The sequence below is a fragment of the Alligator mississippiensis genome, chromosome 3 (genome assembly GCF_030867095.1).
Source record: "Alligator mississippiensis isolate rAllMis1 chromosome 3, rAllMis1, whole genome shotgun sequence".
NCBI classification, from domain to species: domain Eukaryota; kingdom Metazoa; phylum Chordata; order Crocodylia; family Alligatoridae; genus Alligator; species Alligator mississippiensis.
Genome location: NC_081826.1, coordinates 151,940,488 through 151,964,400, shown reverse-complemented (window position 1 = coordinate 151,964,400; position 23,913 = coordinate 151,940,488). Strand labels below are relative to the sequence as shown.

At 45.2% G+C, this 23,913-nt stretch overlaps 1 protein-coding gene across 12 annotated transcripts in view; it reads left to right on the top strand.

Moving 5' to 3' along the window:
* Nucleotides 1-23,913, top strand: part of PCGF3 (polycomb group ring finger 3) — a 190,510-nt gene that overhangs the window by 68,275 nt on the left and 98,322 nt on the right. For all 12 annotated transcript variants that reach the window (XM_059724527.1, XM_059724533.1, XM_059724530.1 and 9 more), the window contains 2 exons: nt 4,680-4,854; nt 22,013-22,109. In XM_059724527.1, coding sequence (XP_059580510.1) covers nt 4,680-4,854; nt 22,013-22,109 — 272 coding nt within the window. The remainder of the gene's footprint in view (nt 1-4,679; nt 4,855-22,012; nt 22,110-23,913) is intronic.

The window sequence follows — 23,913 nt, the reverse complement described above, 5'->3', positions numbered from 1 at the left end:
ATCGGAAATCGAATCAGTATTGGCTGATATGTTTCCTTAAATATCAGCTATTGGTATTGGCCCCAAAAATCTTTATTGGTGCACCCCTATATGATTGATCTCCTTGGTTCATACAGTGTTGGTTTAATCATCAAAATTTAATTTTCTAACCCTAGTGGGGGCTGAAATATTGACAAAAATATGAATTCACAGCAGCTGTCTTGGATTCCAATATGGCAGCCACCTACACAACTTGCCAGTTTGGCAATATGACTTTTCTGACACGGGTAGACCACCTCAACCTGAAACACACTGGTGCTGCTTGTGGCAGTGAGTTGCATATGGAGTGACACCTGCACCCTTCTTTTGTTTTTTATCGTATTATCTCTGATCTCCCCATTATTTTTTGAAGCAGTTGCATTTGTACTAAGTGACTGCCTGTAGCTCAAATTAAGACATGCAGGGTCAGAACAAGACTTCCCTGCAGTTGTCTCCTGGAGTTTACTTCTTTCTCTTTAGTGCAGTATGCAAACTGTTGCCCAGGTAGTGTGGATGAGGTGAACAAACAGTAGGAGCCATTGAAGGGTGGGGGTGAAACATGAGCTCTGGCAGGAGGCAAATCTGAGAGAGCATGCATATATTCAACACAAGCCTATTAGTTTGGCAATATTTATAAGCCAAGTGTTGGAAGCCTTTTGCTGGTGTGGGCAGCAGCTTACAAATGAGCCATTACCAAGGGCCAGAAGTCTCTGCCCCTCCCATACTCCACTCCAAGTGGTTGGCTGTCAAAGCCCCTTTGCAACAAGCATAAACTTGAACAGTGCAGTACTCCAATGGGGAGCTCTGTCACCAACCTCTATGCAAGATCAGACTTCTTCAGGCCAGATTGGACCTCAGTAATGTATATTGCTGGTCCCTGTAATATAAGCAACTGAAAATATAAGTATTACAACCATAAGCATTAGGCAGCTTTAAATAGGAGTGTTATTGGCTCTGACTTTTTTTGCAACTAACAGCAGAGGCATTTAAAAGCTTGGATATCCATCCTGTTTCCCACTTTATATAAATCAGCTACTCTTCAGAGTCTCTGTAATTGCTTGGGAGGTCTGTGGTAAGGAATCTGGCATGGAAGGGCAGTAATGAGCCTGGTTTCACTCCAGGCTCCCTGGACTTGAAGGTCGTTGTCAACATGCAGGTCATGGTCCATGGCTGCAAGGCTAAACTGAGCATGGGATGCTCCACCATCTCCTGTCGGTATCATCACTTGGGGGTGGGGAAGGCAATTGCTGCAGGCCTTGACTTAGAGGAGACACGAGGATGACCAGCCCCACCTTTTCCATCCACTCTGGGAGTCTTTGCTACAGCAGGTGCACTCCAGCCATAGAAGCCGGGCAGCCCTGCACTCAGTAGTGTATGAGAGGGAGGGGTAAAGTAGAATGCATCCTTCCCCCCGCCTCTTCTGTGTCTCTTCCCCCAGCACCATGCCCACCTGCTTGTTCGCTGTGTGGTGAACTGAAGCGCTCTTGGACTCTGCCATTTTTCACTGGGAGCTGGCATAGCTGCTCTGTTTAAAGGTACAACATTTCTACCAGCTCAGCCCTTAAGCACCTTTCATAGTGTGCTGTGGATTAGCCACTGCTGCCCTAGCTCATCCTTAAACACACACTACATGCCCCAGGGCTGAGTAATTATTTTGGCTGGAAGGTCAGTGTAACAAGTCTTGTTGAAGGCTGCATGTGTATGACCTGCAGCTCTCCCTACACCCCTGCCCTGAGTTCCTGTCATGGTGGGGGTCAGACGGGAGCTGCACCCGTGTATCCTAAAGCAGCGTGTGGGAACACAGCATGGTACCAGCCTGGCCATGTGCCGGGGACTCGGGGCAAAGGAGGGAGTTCAGGGAAAAGGGGGCCAGCCAGGCCAGTACTGGGCTATTTCCCCCTTCTCCCTGTACCCGCTCCCCCACCCCGAGTCCCTGGCACGCGGCTGGGCTGGGCTGGTGCCATGCTGTGTTTCTGTACTCTGCTTTGGGTCACGTGAGTGCAGCTGGAGTGACTGCTACCTGACTCAGCCGTGTGCCAAGGACTCAGTCAGGCAGGAGCCACTCCAACTGTACTCAAGTGGCACTACGTGAAGCAGCGCGCAGGAACTCAGTGCAGCATTTTGTCAACAGTGCCTGTGCTCCTACTGGGCCTGGATAACCTGGAGTTCCTGGCCCTCTTTCCTCTGCCAGTGGGGCAAACCACATCTGAGCTTTGACTGTTGCAGGGGCTGGGCTGTCTGGTCTGCGAAAGGGCCCAGGGTTGGAGCTGCATGCTGACAACCTCACTGGGCAGAAGCTTGGCTGCTAGCTGAGTGCACCCTGCCTTTGAGTGTACACTGGGGGCTGGGGTGCAGGGCAGGGCAAGCTGGACCAGAATGGGGAGCGGCTGCTCCTCCTGTAGCTGGGTTAGGTACAGGAAAGGGAGAAGGGCAAGAGGTATCAAAAGCCAGGGTAGTCACAGGCCAGATGCAGTTCTGCTTCAGAGGAGCAGCCACAGGCCGGATTTGGCCTGCAGGCTGTATTTTTGCTAACCCCATCATACTCCCTTATCTCTAGGTGGGTTAGCAAATAACCTGTACTGAGTCAGCAAAATAGCCATGTTATCCAGTAGGAATGGGGAGAGGCAATATTGTGTATCATTTAAATGCTCATATATTAATATTCTAGAGTTTAGCACTTAAAGTAAACTCTAGCAAGTGTTTCTTGTTAACTGTATTTCTGAAAAACAAAAAAAATGGGGATCTGGAAACTTAGCCTAAAGTCTTAGCACAACTTCAGAATGCCATGATTGGTACCTGTTTTTGAAACCACTTAATTTAACAAGTGTACAGTTTAGCCAATGTTATGTTCTTGGGCAAACTTAATTGTATTCTGTATAATGATTTGTGTTTTGGGTACAGTGCTTATACAGGCAGTCCTCGACTTACAATGTTTCGAGTTGCAACGTTTTGCACTTACATCGTTTATAAATCGACTCTGTTTCAACTTTACGATGTCAGTTTCGACTTCATAATGCTTGATCTGATGCGATGCCACGCCAGTGAACAAGTTCGCTATGTCGTTCATCTCCCTGGAGAACATCTGTCCAAACTTCCTTGGACACTTTTTTCTTTAAGAAAGCAGACAAGACTCCAGAAAAATCTGCAGAGAAGACTCTAGCCAAGAACTCTTCAAAAAGTCCAGCAAAGTCACCCCAAATAAGTCCTTCCAAATCCATATGATTGCTATTTACAATATAAATACATTAATGTAGCTATATTACTCATCTATAATTGATTGAGTACAAAATTCTGGGGTATTTTTGGTGAAAACAGGGTATCGGGCCTTGGTTCAGGAACCAATCCCCCATTTATAACATTTTCTTGTGAGAAAACCAGTTCCGAGTTGCAACATTTCGACTTAAGATGCCGTTTTCAGGAACCAATTGTGTCGTAAGTCCAAGGACTGCCTGTACAGTATTTCAGTTTTGTAACAACGTTTTGATGGTTTAAAAAAAAATGTTTTGTATTCTGTATCCAAAAGCCGCCTCTCTCTAAATATATAATATCAACTAACTTTATTGTGAAAGGTAATACTAGTGAATTACAAGCATGTCTCAAGGATTTGCAGTTATCTTAATGAATCTAAATAATCTTGCATGGTTTTAAGGGTGAACTACTAAGTTCTTTAAAACTCCAAGTACTCTTTTTGAGATTTCCAAAAATAAAAAAAGGGAATAATGACATGGATATATCTTTGTGTGCATGCATGTTTTAAGGTAGGGAGTTGTGTATGTGTATTTTTAGTTAAGGGAGGCAAACAGAATTTGATGGTTTCTGATTTTTTTTTATTTTTATTTTTTTTCTGTCAACTCTCTGGAAAAGTGGTTTTTTATATCAAAAAAAAAAGAAGAAAAAAAAGATAAAGTGTTATGGTAATGGCATTCTTCATTCTAGAAGTAAAAAATGTGCAGTTCATGTTTTAATATCATAGGAGAGACAAATTTGCTGATATCAAAATTACTTTTTGAAGTTGTGCTTGGTATTGGTTATTTTTGCCCCTTCCCTATTTTCCATCCAAATCTTTACGTAGTATGAAACTGAAACAGTTTTTCTTGGAACCTGTTTTTCAGTGGCATTATTCAGGTACAACTTTAATTATTTTCGAAGTAATTGTTTAGAGAGAAATAGGCTATGAATAAACATTGCAGCTTGGCCCACTTATACCAAATTTGCCATACTCTTTAATATTTGGATGACTGAATAATTTTAGGGTCAGCTCTCTTTACTTTCATATTACTTTTAATTCTTGGCTTGAATGTAATTAGTAGCATGACCCAAACCATCAGGACTTAGCCCTACATCTCAGATTTTGTTTTATTAATAGAAGTACTGTATTATGCAACATACAAGAGTAACTTGGAAGAAAAACTACTTTTGTATTAGAATATCAAACTTCGCCTCTGTAGAATTTGTATAACTACCAGTTTCTCTCTCATATACCATGCTGAAGTCTTGGTGTATAAAACAGTGTAGAATTTGCACTGTTTCACTACTTGTTTATCAGATAAATCCTTATAAAATGATGTAGTACTTCTGTTGTATATATTCAAAATGTATGAGAGTCTGAAGTGAAATAATCACATCTCTAATGCAGAGCAATGTCATTTTGCTTATTCCAGCACAATTTCTACCTGATCAGTACACCTGAATTATTGTCTAATGCAGTTAATCTACAAACACCAAAGATGCTGACAAGAAAGATTAAGCTTTGGGATATTAATGCCCATATAACCTGTCGTCTGTGCAATGGATACCTGATTGATGCTACCACTGTAACGGAATGCTTACATACCTGTAAGTATGACTATATAACTCTTTAACCTTACTTTAAAGGAATTTTTCTACCTGATGTACTAGAGTTTTGACACATTAGAGCAGGTTTTAGTTGAAGCTTGAATATTCTGCGCATCTGTTATAATGCAAGCTTTGCTCTAAACTTACTTTTTCAGCTAAATTGTGTTGTGTTGTCATGACCAAGAACACTTGTTGCTTTGCATAAAGCTGCAACCATATACTGTGAAATTTGGTTAAGTAGCCACTGAGCTAGTTGTCAGTATGATCTTATTATTGCATTGATGCACTGAATCCTGATCAGAGTCCCAAAACAATTTTTGGCTAATTTGTCACCTATTAAAGCATAGTTAGTCATTCCCAAATGTACACTCATACTAATGAGATGGAATTTGTTCCTGATAATTAGTTGGCTTTAAAGGTATTGATCCATACCCCTCCATAGCACCTGTCAAGCCAGCTGACATTTTTCAAATTACTGGTGCTCTTTCACTTCTCTTGGCTCAAGAAGATATAGGATCAACTATTCCAGTTTGTAGGCTTGTCTTCTATTTTGTTGATAAGAGCATGTAATAGTGCAAAGCAAAGGTCTTTTGGTTGATTATTTTACTCCATCACAATCATGTAATTTATATATAGTAAATACCCTGAATTTTTGTAGTAAGAAATTTTACATTATATGATTCTGCAGATCAATCTTTAGTTTTCACATACTGAGCTCAAAATGTTTACATTGTGCGCTTAAATTTTTTTTGTGGGGGTAAGGTAGGTGAGGAGGGTGTGTGTATAATATGCATTTTTCTTGTGTAAAACCATGCTTTACAGTTGCAGCCCATAGGGAGCAAGAATCATTACACAAATTTGAAGATGACTAAACACTGATAGATTATCCACGAGTAACTATCTTCATTACTAATTCCTTGGAGTGAGGAATTAGTCAGATTTTACTGTCTCACAAATGGTAATGTGTTTACATAGCATGTGTAGACTCGCAGCCTGTTCTACATTGAGAGAACAGTTGTGCCCATCTCCCCGTGGATCTAAATGTCTGGGAATTAAGGGAAGTGCATTTACTTTCTCACCCCAGAAACAGCTATGGCTAAAAAAGGACTGGTAAAGCATACTCTGCTGTGCCCCAAACTGATGTTTTTGTGCTGAAATTTGGTTGGCCTTTTTGTGGCTGCTACACTTTTTGCTCAATGGGATGTAACTTAGAAGGGATTCTTGGTGAGGTGCATCTCCTCGCAGGGTAAATGTCAGAAGTTTGAAGATTGCATTTGAGATGTATTGTGGTATCTGGTCCTGCCAGCCTGAGGTGAGGGCAGTAGTAGAGTGGGAAGAATTGCTATGTTGGGTGGAAGCCCATAGATGAGCTTGGCTGCGGGCCAATGGAGGTACAGAACAAGATTAAGACTACAAGAATATCATCTTTTACAGAAGCCTCTATCTGCTCCAGTAGGTGGGTGAAATACAAACCATCCTGTATTTTGTTTCTGTAGCATGACCCTCAACTGCCTATCGTAAGGAAGGTTTCTGCTTAGAAAAGCAACTTCAGTTGAAAGGAGTAGTATTAGTGAAATACTAGAATTTATCCCACAGAACAGAAGCAGATGCTAATGGATTCTAAAACCTGTATATCTACCTCAAAAATCTGTTTTTTACATCCATGCTATATACCAGCTCTGTGCTGGGAGACTAAAAGCCTTCATTTGTCCCTCTTTCATCCAACCTAGCTGCCATACGTATACAGAGATCTGCCACACAAATGGTCTTGCCTATATTGAAATAGAAGATCTCTGCAAGCCCTTGCCAGGTTCATGTGGAATGTAAAAATTTTGACACACCCATTTAAGAGAAAATATAATGAAATATGAATATGCTTGTGGCGTTCATCTTGAACCACTTAACACATTTAGGCACAGTTATTATATGGAAGTATTTTTCTGGTAGCAGTTTATGTGCACAGTGGTAATGTCTTGGAAACTGTGATTCCCCTTGTACCGTACTTCACAAAGATGATAATATGTTGTGGGGTTTCCAGATTTTCCCAAAGTACTTGGTTTTAAGCATAGTTAAGTGGACTCATTAAATCCAGTTTCCTTTAGCTATTTCCTTACCTGTATGCTCATTTCAATAAGGTCCTTCTCAATGCTGTAGATCAGGAGCAGGCAATTATTTTGGCTGGAGGGCCTCTTTAATGAGTTTTGGTGAGCTGCCAAGGGCTGCATGGGTAGCCCCACCCCTTGACAGTTACCCAGCCCCCGTGTTGCTATCTTGGGACCAGAAGTCCTACCCCCTGACCTTTGCCACCAAAAGTCCCTCCTCTTGCCCCCCCCCACCCCCTGGAAATATTCCTTTTGCGGGGGTTGCCATCTTAGAACCATAAAAAACCCAAATCATAGACTAAAAGTCCAAATGCCTACTAGAACATATTTTATCATGAATTGTGTTTGGGTAGTGTATATAGAGCTGATTACATAATAACTCAAAAATATATTCTTAGTGTTGTATATTGTGTGTGTGTGGGGGTGTTTATGAGGGTGTGTGGTGGTGTATGTGGGGGCATAGGGTATGATGGGGGGGTTGTGGGGGCAGGGTGTGGATGTGTGGGTCTTGTGGGGTGTGGGGACCCCCCCTGCACTACCCCTTTGGCACAGCAGCAGGTGGGGTGCTCGGGGCACAGGTGCCTGGCTGGGCACAGCTCCAGTCAGTGCTGCACATCACAGTGAGGGGCACAGCTTTTACTGGGCTGTCTCGCCAGTGCTTCCTGCCACTCACCCACAGTCCCTGCACTCACCGGGCACAGGAGGGAAGCCCCAGGCACTGGAGCCAGCTGCCTTCCCCGCTCCCCAGGGGAAGGCCCCTGGGGCTTGCCTCCCCTGCAGTGCAGCCCGGGCTCTGGAGGCTGTGCCTCTTGCTGCGATGTGCATTGCTGGCTGGAGCTGCATCCCACTGGGTACTTGTGCCCTGAGTACCCTGCCTGCTGCTGCTGTGCTGTAGGGGGAATGTGGGAGGTCCCCCCCTCCCCCCCCGTACACCCACACGCTGCCCATCACCCAAACTCCATGCTGCCGCTGCCCCCCTGGATGCGCGGGGTCTGCACTGCCTTCAGCCCCACACTCCCGTCCATCTGTAGCCTCACCTTTGCCGCTTCCCTACCTGCAGGTGTCCGGGGAAGTGGAGCAGGTCCACGGGGGCTGCAGCAGCCCTGCCTGGAAGCTGCATGTTGGCTGGGCCAAGGGTGGGAGTGCGATACAATAGGGTATGTTTTGGGCTGTGTGTACACATGGGCACCTTGCTTCCACTCTCATGGGTGGAAGGGCTGGGCAGGGCACAATTTGTTGGTGGGCACCGCAGGCCAGATGAAAGTGCTTGGCAGGCCAGATTTAGCCCATGGGCCATATTTTGTCTGTCCCTGCTGTAGATCCTCCATCCACCTTCATCACAGATGAAGATGGTTGGTTTCCCACTTGTATTGGACTGAAGCTTTTAAGAATCCCACTCTTCTGATGGCTTTTTGTACCAAATTCCTCCAGTAATACTGTCACTATAGTATGTTTTTAAATAGCTGTTACAATTTGACCTAAACCTTAGAGAGTTGCATCATTTGATCTGAGAATGGCCTCTGCTTCCCTACTGCTCAGGAATGTGTATTTCAAGCAAATATGTCCCACTTAAGGAGGCAAGGAATACAGTCCTTATTACATGTGTTTATGAGTATTCATCCTATGTGAGAGGATAAAGAGTCAGTCTTTGGTCCTCAAACAATCCAAAGCTCTTGGGATGGCATGTGGTAGGCAGGTGGGGTTTGTCAGTTAACAACTTCCTCTCAGGAAATGCTTTTGCCAACCTGGGAAAGAGTGCTAAGAGTTGGAGTTTTGTGTGTGTGTGGTTTTTTTTTCCACTTTTGTTTCCAGGCAGTCTTCAGCCTTTGGATTTTGGCTTGATTCCAGCCAACACCTACCTCCTTCCCGACTGCTGGATGGTACCACAAGTCAATGCCATCTTGACTCTGCCACAGAAACTGTCTGCCCTTGTTCTTCCTGCTTATTTTTGGTTGAATGGTTATTTGTTTAGGCAGGAGTAGCATCTTTTCGTAGATGATGGTACCCAAAGCTGTTTGACCTCTGGGCTTCAGCTTGCCAGTTGCACCATTTCCATGAAATCCATCAAACTGTGTATTTGGTAGGTGAGCAGTGAGCCACCATAAGAGGAATGGTCTCCCGTGAAATAGCTGGTTCCCTGGGAAAAAGCGTGGTGAACTGGCTGTGTTCAAAAAGACGGCAAAAAGGTGTCTCCTAGAAGGGTGGGGGGGAGGGGGAAATGGCAGACTGCCTGTCTCCTGAAGCAGGTGTGGGCTGGGGAGAGGTGGGAAAAGTTCCCAGTCTCCAGAAGAGGAGTGTGACAAGCAGGGAAAAAGCCTCCAAAAGTCCTATTCTCCTGAAGGGCGAGGGGGGGGGCGGACAGTGGGAGCAGAGCAAATTGGAGGCTGAGCCCCTGACATCAGCTCAGTCCAGGAGCCAGTCAGGGGTCAGTCTGGGAAGCCTGGAAGGCTTTAAAAATGCTTGCAGGCACTGTTTGTTTACTCAGTAATTATCTCCCTCCCCACTTGAAGAGGGTGATGATCAGGGATCCTGGTTTTCCCTGATTTAAAAAAAAAAAAAAATCACAAATTCTCTGACATTAAAACCCCCCAAATCTGTGATTTAAAATTTGCTCTGCCTTCAAAGTGGCGGCTTCAGCTGTGATACGGCCGTGAAACCAGGGGCCCTGGCTGTTACAGCTGTGTAACTGTTCACTGGGGCCTGTGAATTTGGTAGGTCCCTCCTTATAGTTTCAGATAGCTGCACAAGGTGCCTGTTTTTTCATGTGGGAGACTCATTCCCAACAGTTATTCTAGTTTGGTCAATCCAAGGACAAGAAAAGATGGGGAGAAAGAGAGCCAAAACTCTTTGCATCAGATCCAGAGTTGAAAGCCTCAGTACATTAGCTCCCTGGCACTAAGAGCAGGGTGGATTAACACCCTCAAGTCTAATAAACCAGGGCTTACTCAGTGGTTTTGATCTAGGCCTAAAGGTGGATGATGTCAGAAGCAGAACTAGGAAATCTTCTACCCCCTTACCATGATACCAGAAGAGGGGATCCCCTGAGGGTCTGTCTAAGGGATACGTCTCTTGCAGTTTCTTGGCTGCTATACATAACAGACAAAGCTCATGTGCAGGGATCCTGGTTTTCTCTGTTTTAAAAATCCCAAATATCCCAAATTCTCTAATTAAAAAAAAAAAAAAAAGAATAACACCCAAATCCTATGTTTTTCTGTGATTTACGATAAAATCTCTGTCTGTCAATTTTTAAAATGGTTTGGAAGCGTACCAGTGCGTCAGTCATTATAATTACTTATATATTTTGACATTTCTTACCATAGAAAATCAGAGCTCCTCCTGCCCCCTTCACTCACCAGGATACGAGTCCAGCTGTGGCTGCCCCCCAGCTGCTTCTATGGTGCTGAGCAACCCTGATATGTCAGTGTCCTGCCCCTACCACTGCCCCTTCACTTCCAACCTACAGTCGTGTCCTGGCACCCCCCCCCCCCCCCCCCCCCCCCCCCCCCCGCTTCACATCCTTTTCTCTTGAATGGCAGCCCCCTGGCCCTTACTCCCAAATCACAGCCCTGCTAGTGCCCCTCACTCCCAACCTGCTGTCCCTTGCCCCCAGGCCTCAATCCCCCAGTGTGTGAGGAAAGAGGTGAGTGTATGGGGAAGGGTGGGGGGTGTGGGCTTAGATGATGCATGGGGTGGGCACAGGCAATGCATTTCCAGATTTCTGTGACCACAGTAGGGCACAAGGCTGCAGCTTGGCTCAACCAGCTCTGGGCAGGAACCAGCTCTGTGGCCCAGTGGGGAGGACCATGTGCAGGAAGGAGTGCCACCCCATGCTGCCATGGCTGCAAGATGAGGTATGATGGTGGCAGCAGCAGCATGGAGTTGTGCTCCCTCACTGCTGCTGGGCATGCAGGGGGTGCCTGACCTTGTCTATAGCAGCACAGCACTTCCTCCTGCACAGGGAGGCAGTTACTGGCCAGAGGTGGTCTGGCCAGGTAGCAGCCCCGTGCCCCACTGGATGCAGAAACCTGGGGAGATTTCCTTTCCCCTTCCCTCCCATAGACTTCCTTGGAGGGAGCTGCAGGAGCTGCTCTCCACCACATTGTCTGGCTGCCACATGCATGTGCAAATGCATATGGTGCTCCCTGCATCCCACTCTCTCCAGCTCCAAGCAATTTTTTGCAGGCTGGAACTTTTTTTCTTCTTTAAAGGAGAAAATCTGCATTTTTGTTGTGATTTTCTGTGGCAAATGGAAAACCTGGATCCCTGCTCGTTGGGAAGCAAGAATTTCACCCTCAGCACCATCAGCTAGCCCTGAGACCTTTTGACCCTGAAGAATTTCTATAGAAGGTCAGAAGCCTAGATCACATGTGAGGGCTGACCAGCACTGAGACTTGTAGCTCTGAGTGTAAGAGATGGAGGAAGCAAGGTGATATAGATAGAGCCACTTGGGAGCCACTGCATCAGAATCTGGGCGAATGCCTGTTCACCAGTGTCCCAAGGGAGTTTTTTCCTTATGTCTAGCCTAAAATGGTCTTGGAGGAGTTTGTGACAGGTGGACCTTGTCATCCCTTGGGGTCTGTAGGCCTTCAATTGCCAGTCTCTGGCCTGTGTCATTGTCATGCTTCTCTACAATGGTAGAGCAAGGTAGGTTACAGATGGAACCATACACCATACTGGAGCAGTTCTCCAACTCCCACCAATGTAGCTTGCACCTCATGCTGCACTCTCACACACCTGACAGTACCAAAATATTCTCTGGCACCAGACCCTATGCTGACTGCAACAGCATTGTTTGTAGGCCTGGTGTTGTCCTCCAGTGTAGGCTTTTCTCCCCAGCACAAGCTGAATCTTTCTCATTTGAGTGCTAGTTGAAATCCCTCTGAGTGCCAAGTCATTCAGTACCTAAACACAATAAACAGTTATCCAGAGAGCAGCATTGCACAGAACAGCCAACAGAGCCCAGCTTGCGCCATGAGCTGGGGAGCCCCTCAGAGTGGCAGAGATTTCATAGGCAAAATCACTTTTTCAAATCAGTACACAGAGTTTCTCCTCATAAATGGGGTCTGACAGGATACTTGGGAGATATGAACCTGCAGACCCACCCACTTTCCAACACTGCGTTGTCCAGTTTACTATTTCCTGGGACAGCATTACATCCAACTGCTGGATACAGGCATAGTGGCAGAGGGATGTCCTGTCTAGTTCCCAGTCCCCTTCTTTGTCCCTTTTCAGGGACCCTTCTCATGAAGGTCTGCTTTAGGAAGAAGTCGAGTTGCTCCCAGCACGTAGAGCCATAGAAAACTTTCCCCTACATGCCAGAGGAGAAAGGGGGCGTTTAAGCAGTGCTTTTGGTGCCTGCAAATGTGTGGTTGGAAACCAGTGTTGGACCTAAGAAACCTTGATGGATTTATTTGCAAGCTCATGCTCAAGATAACTGCAGGCAGACAAATACCTTCCATATATCAGGGAACTCAGTGGTATGGGGGTTTGCATAGCATTTTCCTGCCTCTTTCACATCTGTTGTGTCCAGATTATGACTGACAACTCAACCACACTGCTCTATATCAAGAGCTTCCAGTTATTTCCTTGCATGCAGAGACTGTGTTCAGCCACAGATCACCAGACATATTTCTGGTCTCTAGACACAACTGCAGACTGTGTAAGCAGAGTGACCTCTCTACCTCATGAATAGGAAGTCAAAAGTTCAGTGTTCAAGGTTATATTTGCAGAGTAGGATCTCTTTGCAAACAAAAACAGGGAAGTGCTCTTCCAAAATTTTGTTCCAAGGGATGGCTTAACCCAGATCCAGTGGTCAAGGAGCCACCTGTATATATTCCCTCCTACTCTTTTTTTTTTTTTATCCCGAGTCCTCAGCATGGTGCTACAGGACTGGGCCCTTGCTTTTCATTGCTTTTGAGCAACATGAGTTAAAGAGGTGCTCCTAATACCAAATTTAGGTGGTGAGAGATTCCAGATCTGCTAATCCAGGGGAGGGAAGGTTTTTCACCTGTACCTTCATCTCACAATCTAGAAAGGAGATCTCTCTCTCAGATAAAGACTGTTCCACCCAGGTCAGAGGAATTCTTTTCTATAGTATAAAGCAACAGCCTTAACTAAGGGTGGGTGAACAGGATGCCAGCCCCAAGCACCAACTTAGTAGGGCCACCAGAATCGCACCCCAGCGCTACAGTGTGCCTCTTGGCAGCAAGATCAACCCCCATGGTGGTGTTCTTGCAGTAGCAGCCAGGTGCAGGGACTTTGCATTACTGCTATAAGAGCAACAACTGGTCCAGGGCAGGTAGACCACACCCTGGTGGCAGCAATAACAGCAGGGGCAGCCAGGGCCTGTTCTGAGTCCATAGCATAGATAAGTCTCTGCACCCCATCCTCCAGTGCTCAGCTGTATTTTCCTGTCCCTCCAGTGCTCAGCACTAGGATCCTGACCCCATCCTCTTCCCTTCCCTCTCCCTCCACCCCCTCCACCAGTCTCCTGCTCTCCCACACGGTTTGCCCAAGTTGCAAACTGTGCTCATTGCACCTCTGGTACAAAACCCTTGGCTAGGTGTGTGTACCTGGCAAAATGGGGCTGAATTTTCATCTTGTGCAAGCCAGGTCTTCCTTTCCAGAGAAACAACAGCATCTCCTGGAACTTTCTAATGCTTAGTTAAAGTCCCTCAAGTGGGTGAAAAGCCATATATTCACTTGACAGTCCTCCAGTTTCTTTAAGGGCCCATCTAGGTTCTTCCCTCAGGTAGACCACCAAATCCCACACTAGCTGAATCATCCTCACATTCCTGATCAGAGCGCTGGTGAAAGTTATGGCAGTGAGCTCTTTGCTATACCTTTTCATGAAAATGGCTTTCCTGATAGCAGTTACATCAACAAAGTAGGTGTATGAGATCTCAGGACTCATCCCAAGTTCCTGCTTATGGGTGTCTCAGGTTTTCATCTGGGACCACAGATTAACCTTCAAGTGCTTTTTCTCAAAGTCCTGATCCTCCTGGGTGGAGACCTTCTTGTATTAACTATATGTAAAGAGGGCACTGGCTGATCTCTTCACAGAACAGAGCTGCTCAGAAAGTCCTCTTGACCATTTGTATCTATAGTTGAGAGATCCAAATGCATGCTGACAAACCAGAAATTATCCAAATGGACCGTATAAGGTAATGTTATGAGAATGCCTGGGTGGTCACAGTCTACCACAACCACTGTTTTCATATCATCCCTCTGAAATGTTGCCATCATAGATACCTGCAGTATGGAAGCCTCTAGGTTCAAGAAAGTAGTCCTCCTATTGGTGTTCACAAAAGAGACACTGGGGAGCGGGAGCTTTTTAAGGCAGTTACAAGTTAGCCTATTGATCTCCATCATTTTAAAGGATTTGTGTTTTATTAACATAGGGTCAAACTTGAGTCCAAGGAAAACAATCACACAATCAAGGTCTGGAATATTATGTAGTCACTGGGTGGAGACAAACATTTCTGGCTTCTGCATGCACTACTTGCGGATACACAAATTTTTGGAATTTCAAGGACTGTCTTGAAATTTAGAATGAGAATCCTGCAGAATACCTTCCAGAGAAGTAGGTTTATGGTGCAGGGAAACTTCCCCCATCTCTTCCCATTCTCTCTATCTCCATATGAATGTAGGTTGTACTATGGAGACCTGTGGGACCAATTCCAGCAGGTACTGTGTTTTGATAGATATTAAAGTTCTTTTCTTCTGATGCCTGTACCTTCATAACAGAAATAGATGTAAGAGGTAGCAAAATGCAACTTCTAAGTTGTTTTTGCACTTTACTTTTGACACTAGTCTGAACATGAACTGTCATGTAAAATTAAACTTCAAGGATTTTTTCTCCAACATTCAGAAAGTGTGAAAAATAAGTGAAGCTAGATTTCTTGGGTATGTGGAAAAAAACGTAAGTAGTTAGGAAGAAATAACCACTGAAAGAAGTGAATAATGCGTGCTATTTTCTAGTGCAGATCTGTCTAACTTCAGAGTAGCCAGGGGCATATAGTCCCTAGGCCAGCAGTATAAAACTGGTGCTGCCATCAAGGTGCCTGCATCACGACATCCAGGTTAAAACCCCCTGTCCTATACCCCCCCCCCCAATTAAATATGTTCCTGTGCTTTAATCCTATTTTATAATCGTCACTTGTGGAGTTCTGCTTCATTCTCCTGCTGCTGAGCATGGTCCTCTCCAATTTCTTCCACCTGCTCTGTGCTACAGAGTTCTTATGGCCTCTGTGTAATATACGTACGTGGGACTTTCCTGTGCTTCTGGTTGTCACTCTTCACAGCCTGCTCCAGATATTGCTACTCCTAAATAATCCCTGACCAATGCTTATCTAAATACTTGAAAATCTCCAATAAAGGAGATTCCACAACTTCCCTAGCCAGTCTATTCTATTGTCCCATGGTTCTAATAGTAAAGAAAAATTTCGTGATATCTAATTTAAACCTACTTTGCTGCAATTTCAAGCCATTGCTATACATCATACTTTCTGCAGTCGAGACAGAAAAATTGTTCTTGCACTTCGTTATGACAGCTTTTCCGATATTTGAAGACTGTTACAATTTTTATCACTGCCTTTTGCCCTAATTTATCCACATTCTTTCTAAACACACCCCATTTTCAAAAGGAAGGGGGGGGAAGGGGGGAACCCCTGTATGTAACCTGATTTATAAAGCTGTAAAGGATTGCTTGGATTTTGCCTTTGGTATAGTGGGAATAGCATTGGCCTTCAAAGGGCTACTCTATTTCTGGGGTATGTTGCTAATGCAGGCCAGTGGCTACATCTACACAAGATGCTGACTGTGCAGTCATTTAGTACGTATCTAAACAAGTAGCAACTGACTGCACAGTAGCGCCGAATGGCTTTTTGTGACATGGACCGTGCAGTACCCTGAGACTACCGTGCAGTAGCGCTGTGTCATTATTTCTGCCATGCAACACAACTGCTAGTAGTCTCAGGCTACTGCGCAGTCGACATCTCTTGTAGACGCGGCCAATAAGTAATAGGGCTGGGTTGGACTATTGAGGATGAACAGTTTTCCTACTAGTTGAGTTGTTGATAGTACTGCTATGAGTAGAGGTTATTTTAAATGTATGGATGCATACTGCCATTCTGGGCCTAGCACACCATGACTTGGTATATAAATCACTAGGGTTGATTTTCTGTGTTGAAGGATGTCATGACCGTCAAGATCAATTTGCACACATGACTACACCAGGATCTAGAAAGGGTATTTGTTTCTTTTGTTCCCATTCTCTCCTTTCCTCCCATCCCTACTCTTGTGGGGCTGAGCCTACCTACTTCTCCTTTGGCATACTGGACACCTGAACGTTGTTTAACTGCTGGCTGAGCAGCTGATGAATGGCTGTGGAGTGTGTTGTTAGGTGCCTCAAGGCACAGCAGAGGTTAAGGAAGTGTCTGGACATAAATACTTGCCCCAGATTGTCATGAGATTTTATGCACTTGTTAATGGTGTTGGAACTGCAGAGACAAAATTTGGGCATGACATACAGGGGGCTATGACTTGAAGACTGGAATGGAGAGGGTAGGCTTGTCCTGTGTGGGTGGAAGAGTCTTAGTCCTGCGCTGGGTGGTCCTGAGCCCTGGGGGCACAGTAGCACTGTTTGGATATTCTTTTTTTGGCAGCTGTGAGTGGCTGCTATTTCTTCTCCACATGAAGCTTTTCCATCAGTATCTCCACCATCTGTCTGGATTGACCTATTGTCTCTGTCATGACCTTGGTGTTCCAGTGTCCCTGAAGGCTGCAGACCTGAGAACCGTGAGGTCAGCACAGAGATAGTTCATTGTATACTCCCTTCTGCACCCACTGCCCTCGTCTCCAGTGAGGCTGCTGGGTCTGCCAGCATATTTTTCTTGCTCTTCTCTGGCAGTCTGGCAACTTGCTGAGCTCTAGTCTTGGACAGTGACTTGGTTACCTCTGCAGCAGCAATTGGTACAGCAACAACTGCAGGTGAAATAAGCTTAAGTAAACAAGGATTTTTTGTAAAATCTGTCGTACTTGATAAATTAAATTCTCCTCTTTTTCTTTCCCCACCATGCTGCCTAAGGAAGCTCTTCCCATTTGGTTCAGGTTCTTTAGTTAGTGAAAATGCCCTGAAGTACTGGGATTAGAATTCCCTGTCCATTTGTAACTCTTAAGTCCTTGGGTACCATTTTGAGATGTGGGATCCACCTCAAGTGTGTGCCCCTCACTTGGACTGGTGTGAGACTTCCTGCAGGTTTTATGGGTGGCGGACCATAACTGGTCTCAAGTTCTGATGTTCGTTACAATCTTTTGAATTTTGCAGGATCCTTAGGTAATTGAGAACATACTTTTTCCTGTGTGCATCCTCATCACGTGGTAAGAACTCTTCATTGTAGCTGGAGGAAGCTCTTCAGTCTATTTTCCTACTGGCTAGAGAAATGGTTTTGCTCAGGACCTTGACTGTTGGTATAGCCACACAAACTATGGGAAAAGACATGAGAAATTGGGCTGTTCTCTATCAAACCAGATTGCATGAACACTTCATGAAGAAGCAGTAGTACCTTGCCACCAGAAACTGGGTGCTGATAAGGCACTTGATGGACTCTTTTTTTTCTGGAATGAGCTGACTTCTTTGCTGACTTGGTTGGAGGAAGAGATGAGAGACTTTCTCCTCCCCCTGTTTGTGCTCAGGGTGACGGGGCTTCTTTTCTTAATCTGGGGTGCTCTGATCTCTGCTGCCCTTTATTTTCTAAAGCTCCCAGACATAGTCCTTCTGCCTCCCTGTCTCATGATTGTCTTACAGCCTACTCCCGTTCCAGGCTGGTTTACATATAAGGGTGCACCAATTACGATTTTTTGGGCCGATACCGATTATTAACGAGCCATATCGGCTGATGCTGATCCCCTTGCTGATTTATGCAGCCTGGCAGCATGGAGAGCAGCATCATCTGGTAAGTCTGTTGGGGGGGGTGGGGAAGAGTGTGGGAGAGGGAAGGGGTGTGGAGTGGACAGATCAAGGCACCCATGCTGAGGGAGTGAGGCTGGGGCAGGTTTTGCACAGCTGGAGCAGGGTATGGGACAGAGCCACGGCTTTTGGAGGGGCGGGTGGCTCCTGCTGCTGTGTGCACCCCTGGAGGAGGCATGGGGGGCATGTGCCCCTCAGATCTGTGCGTGGGGTGAGGTCAGGCAGCCTGCTGCACACTAGGGGCCGTGGGCTCAGCGCTAGCACCAAGCACTTAATGGCTGCCTAACTTCACCCTGCGCACACATCCATGGGCACATGCCCCCATGCTGCCCTTGGTGCGTGCAGTGGTAGGAGCCTCCTTCCCCCAGACGAGCTGTGGCTCTGTCCCATGCCCTGCCCTGCCCTGGCTGCCCCAACCCTGCTCCCTCCCTCACTGTGGGTGCCTTGATCTTCCCTCCCTATCAAGCTCCTTCCCTCCCTCATGCCCCTTCCCCCCCTCCCCCCCACAGACTTACCATCTGGACGCTTTTCTCCACCCCGCTGAGCTGCACTTTTGGCTGTGTGGATGCTGTGGCTTCATGTATACATGCACATTTATCAGTAACATTATCGGTCACCAGGGCTGTCTCTAGGGAAAACGAATTGGGCAACTGCCCCAGGCCCTGTGCTTTGGGGAGCCTTGCGAACAGTGCCATACAGGCCCTGCCGCAGCAGTCATTCACCACCAGCTTTGCGCTCCTGCCGCTCACCATTACCCCCTCCCCCTGCTCCAGCTGCTAACCCCACCCTGCTCCACAATCTGTCCGCTCGCCACCTCCCAACCCTGCATGGGTTGATATGTCCCGGGCCCCACATCCCTAGGGACATCTCTGTCGCCCACTTCAGCCAAAAAAAAGCTGATTGCTGATGATGTCAATTTCCCTTTTATCGGTGCTGATACAATATGGACTGATTGATGTATTGGTGCACCTCTATTTACAAATCTGCCTGTGTTGAACAAACAGCATGGGAACACTGACCTCTTTTACTGGTGTGCGTAGAACATCACAGCTCCTTGCTCTTGGAACTTTCCCCTGGTTGTTTGCCTTTTGTCTTTGAGAAATTGTAGGTGAGCCGGGCCAGTTTGCAGGGTTTTTTTTGTTTTGTTTTGTTTTGTTTTGTTTTTTTAAACGTGTGTAGACTTCTTTTTCTTTTTTAATTTCTATTCTGAATTGATTTTACGAAATGGCCTTAGTTTTCTGATTACTGCCACAACCTATCATCCTTGGTTGAGAAGGAGGGTTATATTGCTTCTGCCTGCAAACAAAGAGATCTTTCCTAAACATTTTCCTTGGTTTGAATTTGTGGTACATCACTGAAACTTTCTCACTTCTGAAATGAAAAAAAAACAAGTTTGGCAAAACAATCTTTTCTTCTTTTACTTTCTAGGGTTGTAGGGTGAAAGACTATCTTGGGGGAAAGTATGAAGGTACTACATCTCTCTGTTTTGGAGCAGAGGAGAAGAGAGGGTTCTGGCAGCTGGGTATTTTGGTAATGAGGGAGCAGTAGCTCTGTTCCTACAGTTACCTTCAACTTCTTCACACAAGGGAATATTGAGTAAAGGCTGATTGGGGGGGGGGGGGGGGGGGGGGGGGGGGACATGATGCTCCTCCCCTCAAGATCTTGACAGCCTCTTTAGTCCATGTATGGGTGGCTTCTAATTGTGGCCAGGACATGAAGAGCATGAGCTGGCAGCGCTGACCTGCAGCTGATTTGCCACCAAGAAATGGGGATGGAAGCATTTTAACCCCTTGATGGAGTGATGCAATTAAATATAAATGTATTAAAGGTCATTAAAATGAACAATTTGCCACTGACCGTGAAAGCATCAATCTCCAAGTGGCCAAAGAAAAATTTTCCAGAGCTTTAGTTTCCAAACTGGTAACTGCCCCTCCCCTCTTCTGTGACCGAAATTGATGATTAAATCGCCAAATAGAATACAATGGGCATGTCTGCATTTTGCCATATGCCAATGTTGCTACAGCACCGTGCTTTAGTACTTCCTTTTGGAAGTATTAACACATGGTACAGTATGGACAGTTACTGCGCTGTGTGCGGGGCGCATGGTTAGATTTCGCTACTGCGTCACCATAGTGGTGTGCTCCCCTGATATAGCACACCACTACAGTGATATAGCTGGCGATCGTGTATAGACCCGTGTGATCACTGCCATAGCGCGCTGTATGGCAACTTAGCGCAACGTGTAGATATGCTCAGTGAGTTGAGTGCCTCCTCAGACCTGTGCAAGCTGCCCCCCTCCCACGGATTCTCTGCGGCATGAAGACGGGAACCCTCATCATAACTGTTTTGGGCCCTGCCTCATGCTTCAACTGCGCTGAAACTACAGACCCATAAATCTAAATTTGTGAGTGCTGCCATTCTTTGCAGCATAGCAGATGTCTGGGTGCTTGTGACCAAGCAGGGAAGAGTGGGTTGAGTAGTGTTGTTGCTGGAGTGTGGGTGTACTGCTGCCTTCCTGTAAGTTCTGTGTTGGGCTGTCCAGGATATCCCTCCAGGTGACTGGTGCCTGGGAGGATGAGTAAGGTGCTTATTTGGTTCACCCCAATATTTGATACATTTCCTTCTCAGTACTCCCTAACCAGAGGGAGGGATTTCCTGGTATTCTCATGGTTCAGTCTCCTCATGACCCTCCTAATCTGTACCATATCTGTCCAAATGTCTCTGAACCCTAGGCGACTGGCGGGGGGGGGGAACAGGCCTCCTGTGACAGGGCCATCCCCCACCACTGACGCTGCTGGCGGCTTCTGTGAGTGCTCACCAGCCCCGTCCTCGCTGCCGGCAGTGGCTTCTGTGGGTGCTTGCCAGCCCCATTACTGCCGCCACTGGCTTCTGCGGGTGCTCACCAGCCCTGTCCCTGCCGCTGCCACTGGCTTCTGCGGGTGCTCGCCAGCCCCGTCCCTGCCACCACCGCTGGCTTTTGCGGGTGCCCCCCCAGACTCAGGACCTACCTCAGAGTCAGTGATGAAGTAGGGCTTTACTGAGCCGAATCTGAGACGGTTTCTTATAGTAAGGCCACGTTGATCAGTTGACAACCTGATCCCCATGGTACTGGGTCTTCAGGATTTTCACTTTGGCCTGGGACTGATTATACCCTAATTGTGCCCTAGCAGCTATCATCATAGCTGCAGTTTGGTTGCAAATGACCTGACTTTGGTTTTTCTTGAGAGAATGATGAGTTCTCTTCTCGCCTCTGGTTGATGGAGAATTTCATGGACTCGGACATTCTGTGCTGTAGAAGCTAAACTTGCAGGGTGGTGATCCAGTATACGAGACAGTGGTTTGCCTTTGTACCTTGCTTTTATAAGGTCACACCAAATGCCGGGCCTCTGACTCCTGAGCATTATATTTGTCAGACGGGTCACTTCAAGGAGAGGGGAGTGGTGAAATAAAGCAAACTATGATTGCTGCTCAGCTGACAAGCTCCCTGTTAAGCTTTGGTGGGAAGAACAAACATACTTTATTGTGAAGTATTTCAGAGATGTTAGTGTTTCATTTGGGCCCGTTTTTGATGCAATCTGAATTGTTTTGTAGCATTGTGCATTTGTCTGCTCATTTTTATAGTACTTTTGAGCTACTTAGTGCTAAAATCGTCACATACACCATGTCTGACTGCATACCCTTAACAGCATTTATGTTATGTTGTTTCCAGAGCAGAAGCTACAAAGTTACTAATATTGTTGAAAGAGTACTGTAATTTAAGAAGTGAAGTTTTAAATTGTCTGTTCTTATATTTCTGAGACGTTTTACATGTTTATCAGTAAGACCAATTTGATAATTCCTTCTTTCTTTCATTATAACTTCCTATTTTTTCCTATATTCAGAACACCCATAAGATGCAATGGATACTGTGTACTAATAAATCATAGATTAGAAACTTGTTTAAATAAGATTTAAGTGGTTAAATTTGAATTGCATGCAACATGAGAAAATATTTTGTTCCGTAAATCATTTTCGTAACTTTTATAAGAATACAATTGTATACTATTTTTATTTCTTACCTTCCTTATTTAAATGATTCTGTGCTCAGTCTGCAGAAGTTGCCTGGTGAAGTATTTGGAGGAAAACAACACTTGTCCAACATGTAGAATTGTTATACATCAGAGTCATCCACTGCAGTATATTGGGTAAGTGGTATAACTAATCACTGCCTTTTCTCTACGTCTCTGACATTATTTTCTAAATATTTAGACCAAGTGGTTTGCTTGGAAAGTAAAATAACGATGCTGCATAAGGGGAGAAAGGGATTGATTTTTTGAAGTGAAACTTTTGAATCTTTTCATGAGTAAAGGTTTGGTTAGCCATGTTATTCTGAAGAGAGGCAGAAGATAGGGCAGGCTGGCACCTTTAGGCTTCCTGCAGACATTAAACCCCTATGGGCCCCCCACCACCCCCATCCCCAAACCGTGCTTTGCTGGAAGAAGCAGCATGCTACTTTGACTAGGCTCTGCAGCCTCTGTGTAGATCAGGTGCTTCAGGAGCTTTTTGGTTCTCTTGGCTAAAGCTGATTCAATTGGCTGTTAGATAAAGGCACCAAAAATGCCTTACACAAGCACCTGATCTATGCATGGAGTTTAAAGCACTGCTTTTTAGCATCTGCAAGCAGCCTTAAAGACCTAATTTCTGCCTGCAGACGGAGTTTTTTCTAAACATTTTCCTTGCATTGAATCCTGATGCATAACTAAAATGAATTGGTTAGTTTCTAAGGTGTCATCCTGCCCTAGTCTGTCTCTTATACCTGAAGATTCAAAGGGTTTTTCTCAAATTTTAGAACATCAAGGTATATAGCTAGTTTTCTTACTTGTAATAGATTTCTGTGCAGCAGTTCAGATGTATTTGTGCAGGCAGATGCACTGTCTTATGCAAAGTCTCCCTATGCCTGACAAAGGTTGTTTGTGCCCGAAAGCTTGCAAAGAACTTTTTTCCAAATATTTAGTTGGTCTAATAAAAGATATCGCATCTACCCAAAGAAACTTGCCTGCCTATGTCCTTAGACCAACACAATTGCAACCAACAACCCTGTCTTACCTGCGATTAATGTTCAAAGACTTTGAAATCAGAAGGTGGCAGTATTATCATTTTGTTAATATTTCTGCTGAAGAGCAGCAGAAACATTATTTTAGTAGCTTCAATTTCTTTTGACTGAAGCCATCTAGGAAGAATTTTTATCTATCTTTTTACACCATCCACTGCCCTTACTACAGTATCTATGTGCTGGGTGCCTTGGCATGGTGGTTCTATCCTTTCCATGTTCTCCTCTTTGTTTTTACTTTTTTTTTTTTCTTGAATTATGTATTCTTTTAGCAGGGTGGGTTTTTTTCTTACTTCTTCCAGCTTCCTATCACCATCAATATTTGTATGGCAATAGTATTTGAGCTCCAACAGCTTCTCACCTAACTTGGTTTATTATAGGGATGTGTGCCACTGTAACTTTCACTTATGGCAATACACCCTTGGACAGTACATCTTTACTAGCCTGTAGCCTGCCAGGTGCACTTCTGCCTTGCCTTAACATACAATATTAGATATGCTTGCTCCTTGCAGTGCTTTGAACATCATTTCTATTGCAGCTCCTTGGATCTCTTGTCAAATTCTTTAATTTCAGTGGGAATTGTTAGACCCCCTTACAAAATAAACTTCCAGACTACTAAAAAACTGAGCCACTTTCTTGAAAAAGTAAATCAGTCAGGTTTTTCTTCATTCCTTGAACTAATTTTGATGCCAAGAATAAACAGACTAACTAAAAATGTTGGGTTATGACAGCATTGCTACATTGCAGCGCTGAATGGCACCTGTAGGCAAAAAGGGAACAGTACTTAGGTCCTTAAACTTCTCTTCAGTGAACAAACCTCCAAGAAGTTCCTGCAATGGATATTTAAAATTTAAACTTATGCTAGGGAGACCATTGCTATTTTTAGCATTCCATTAGTT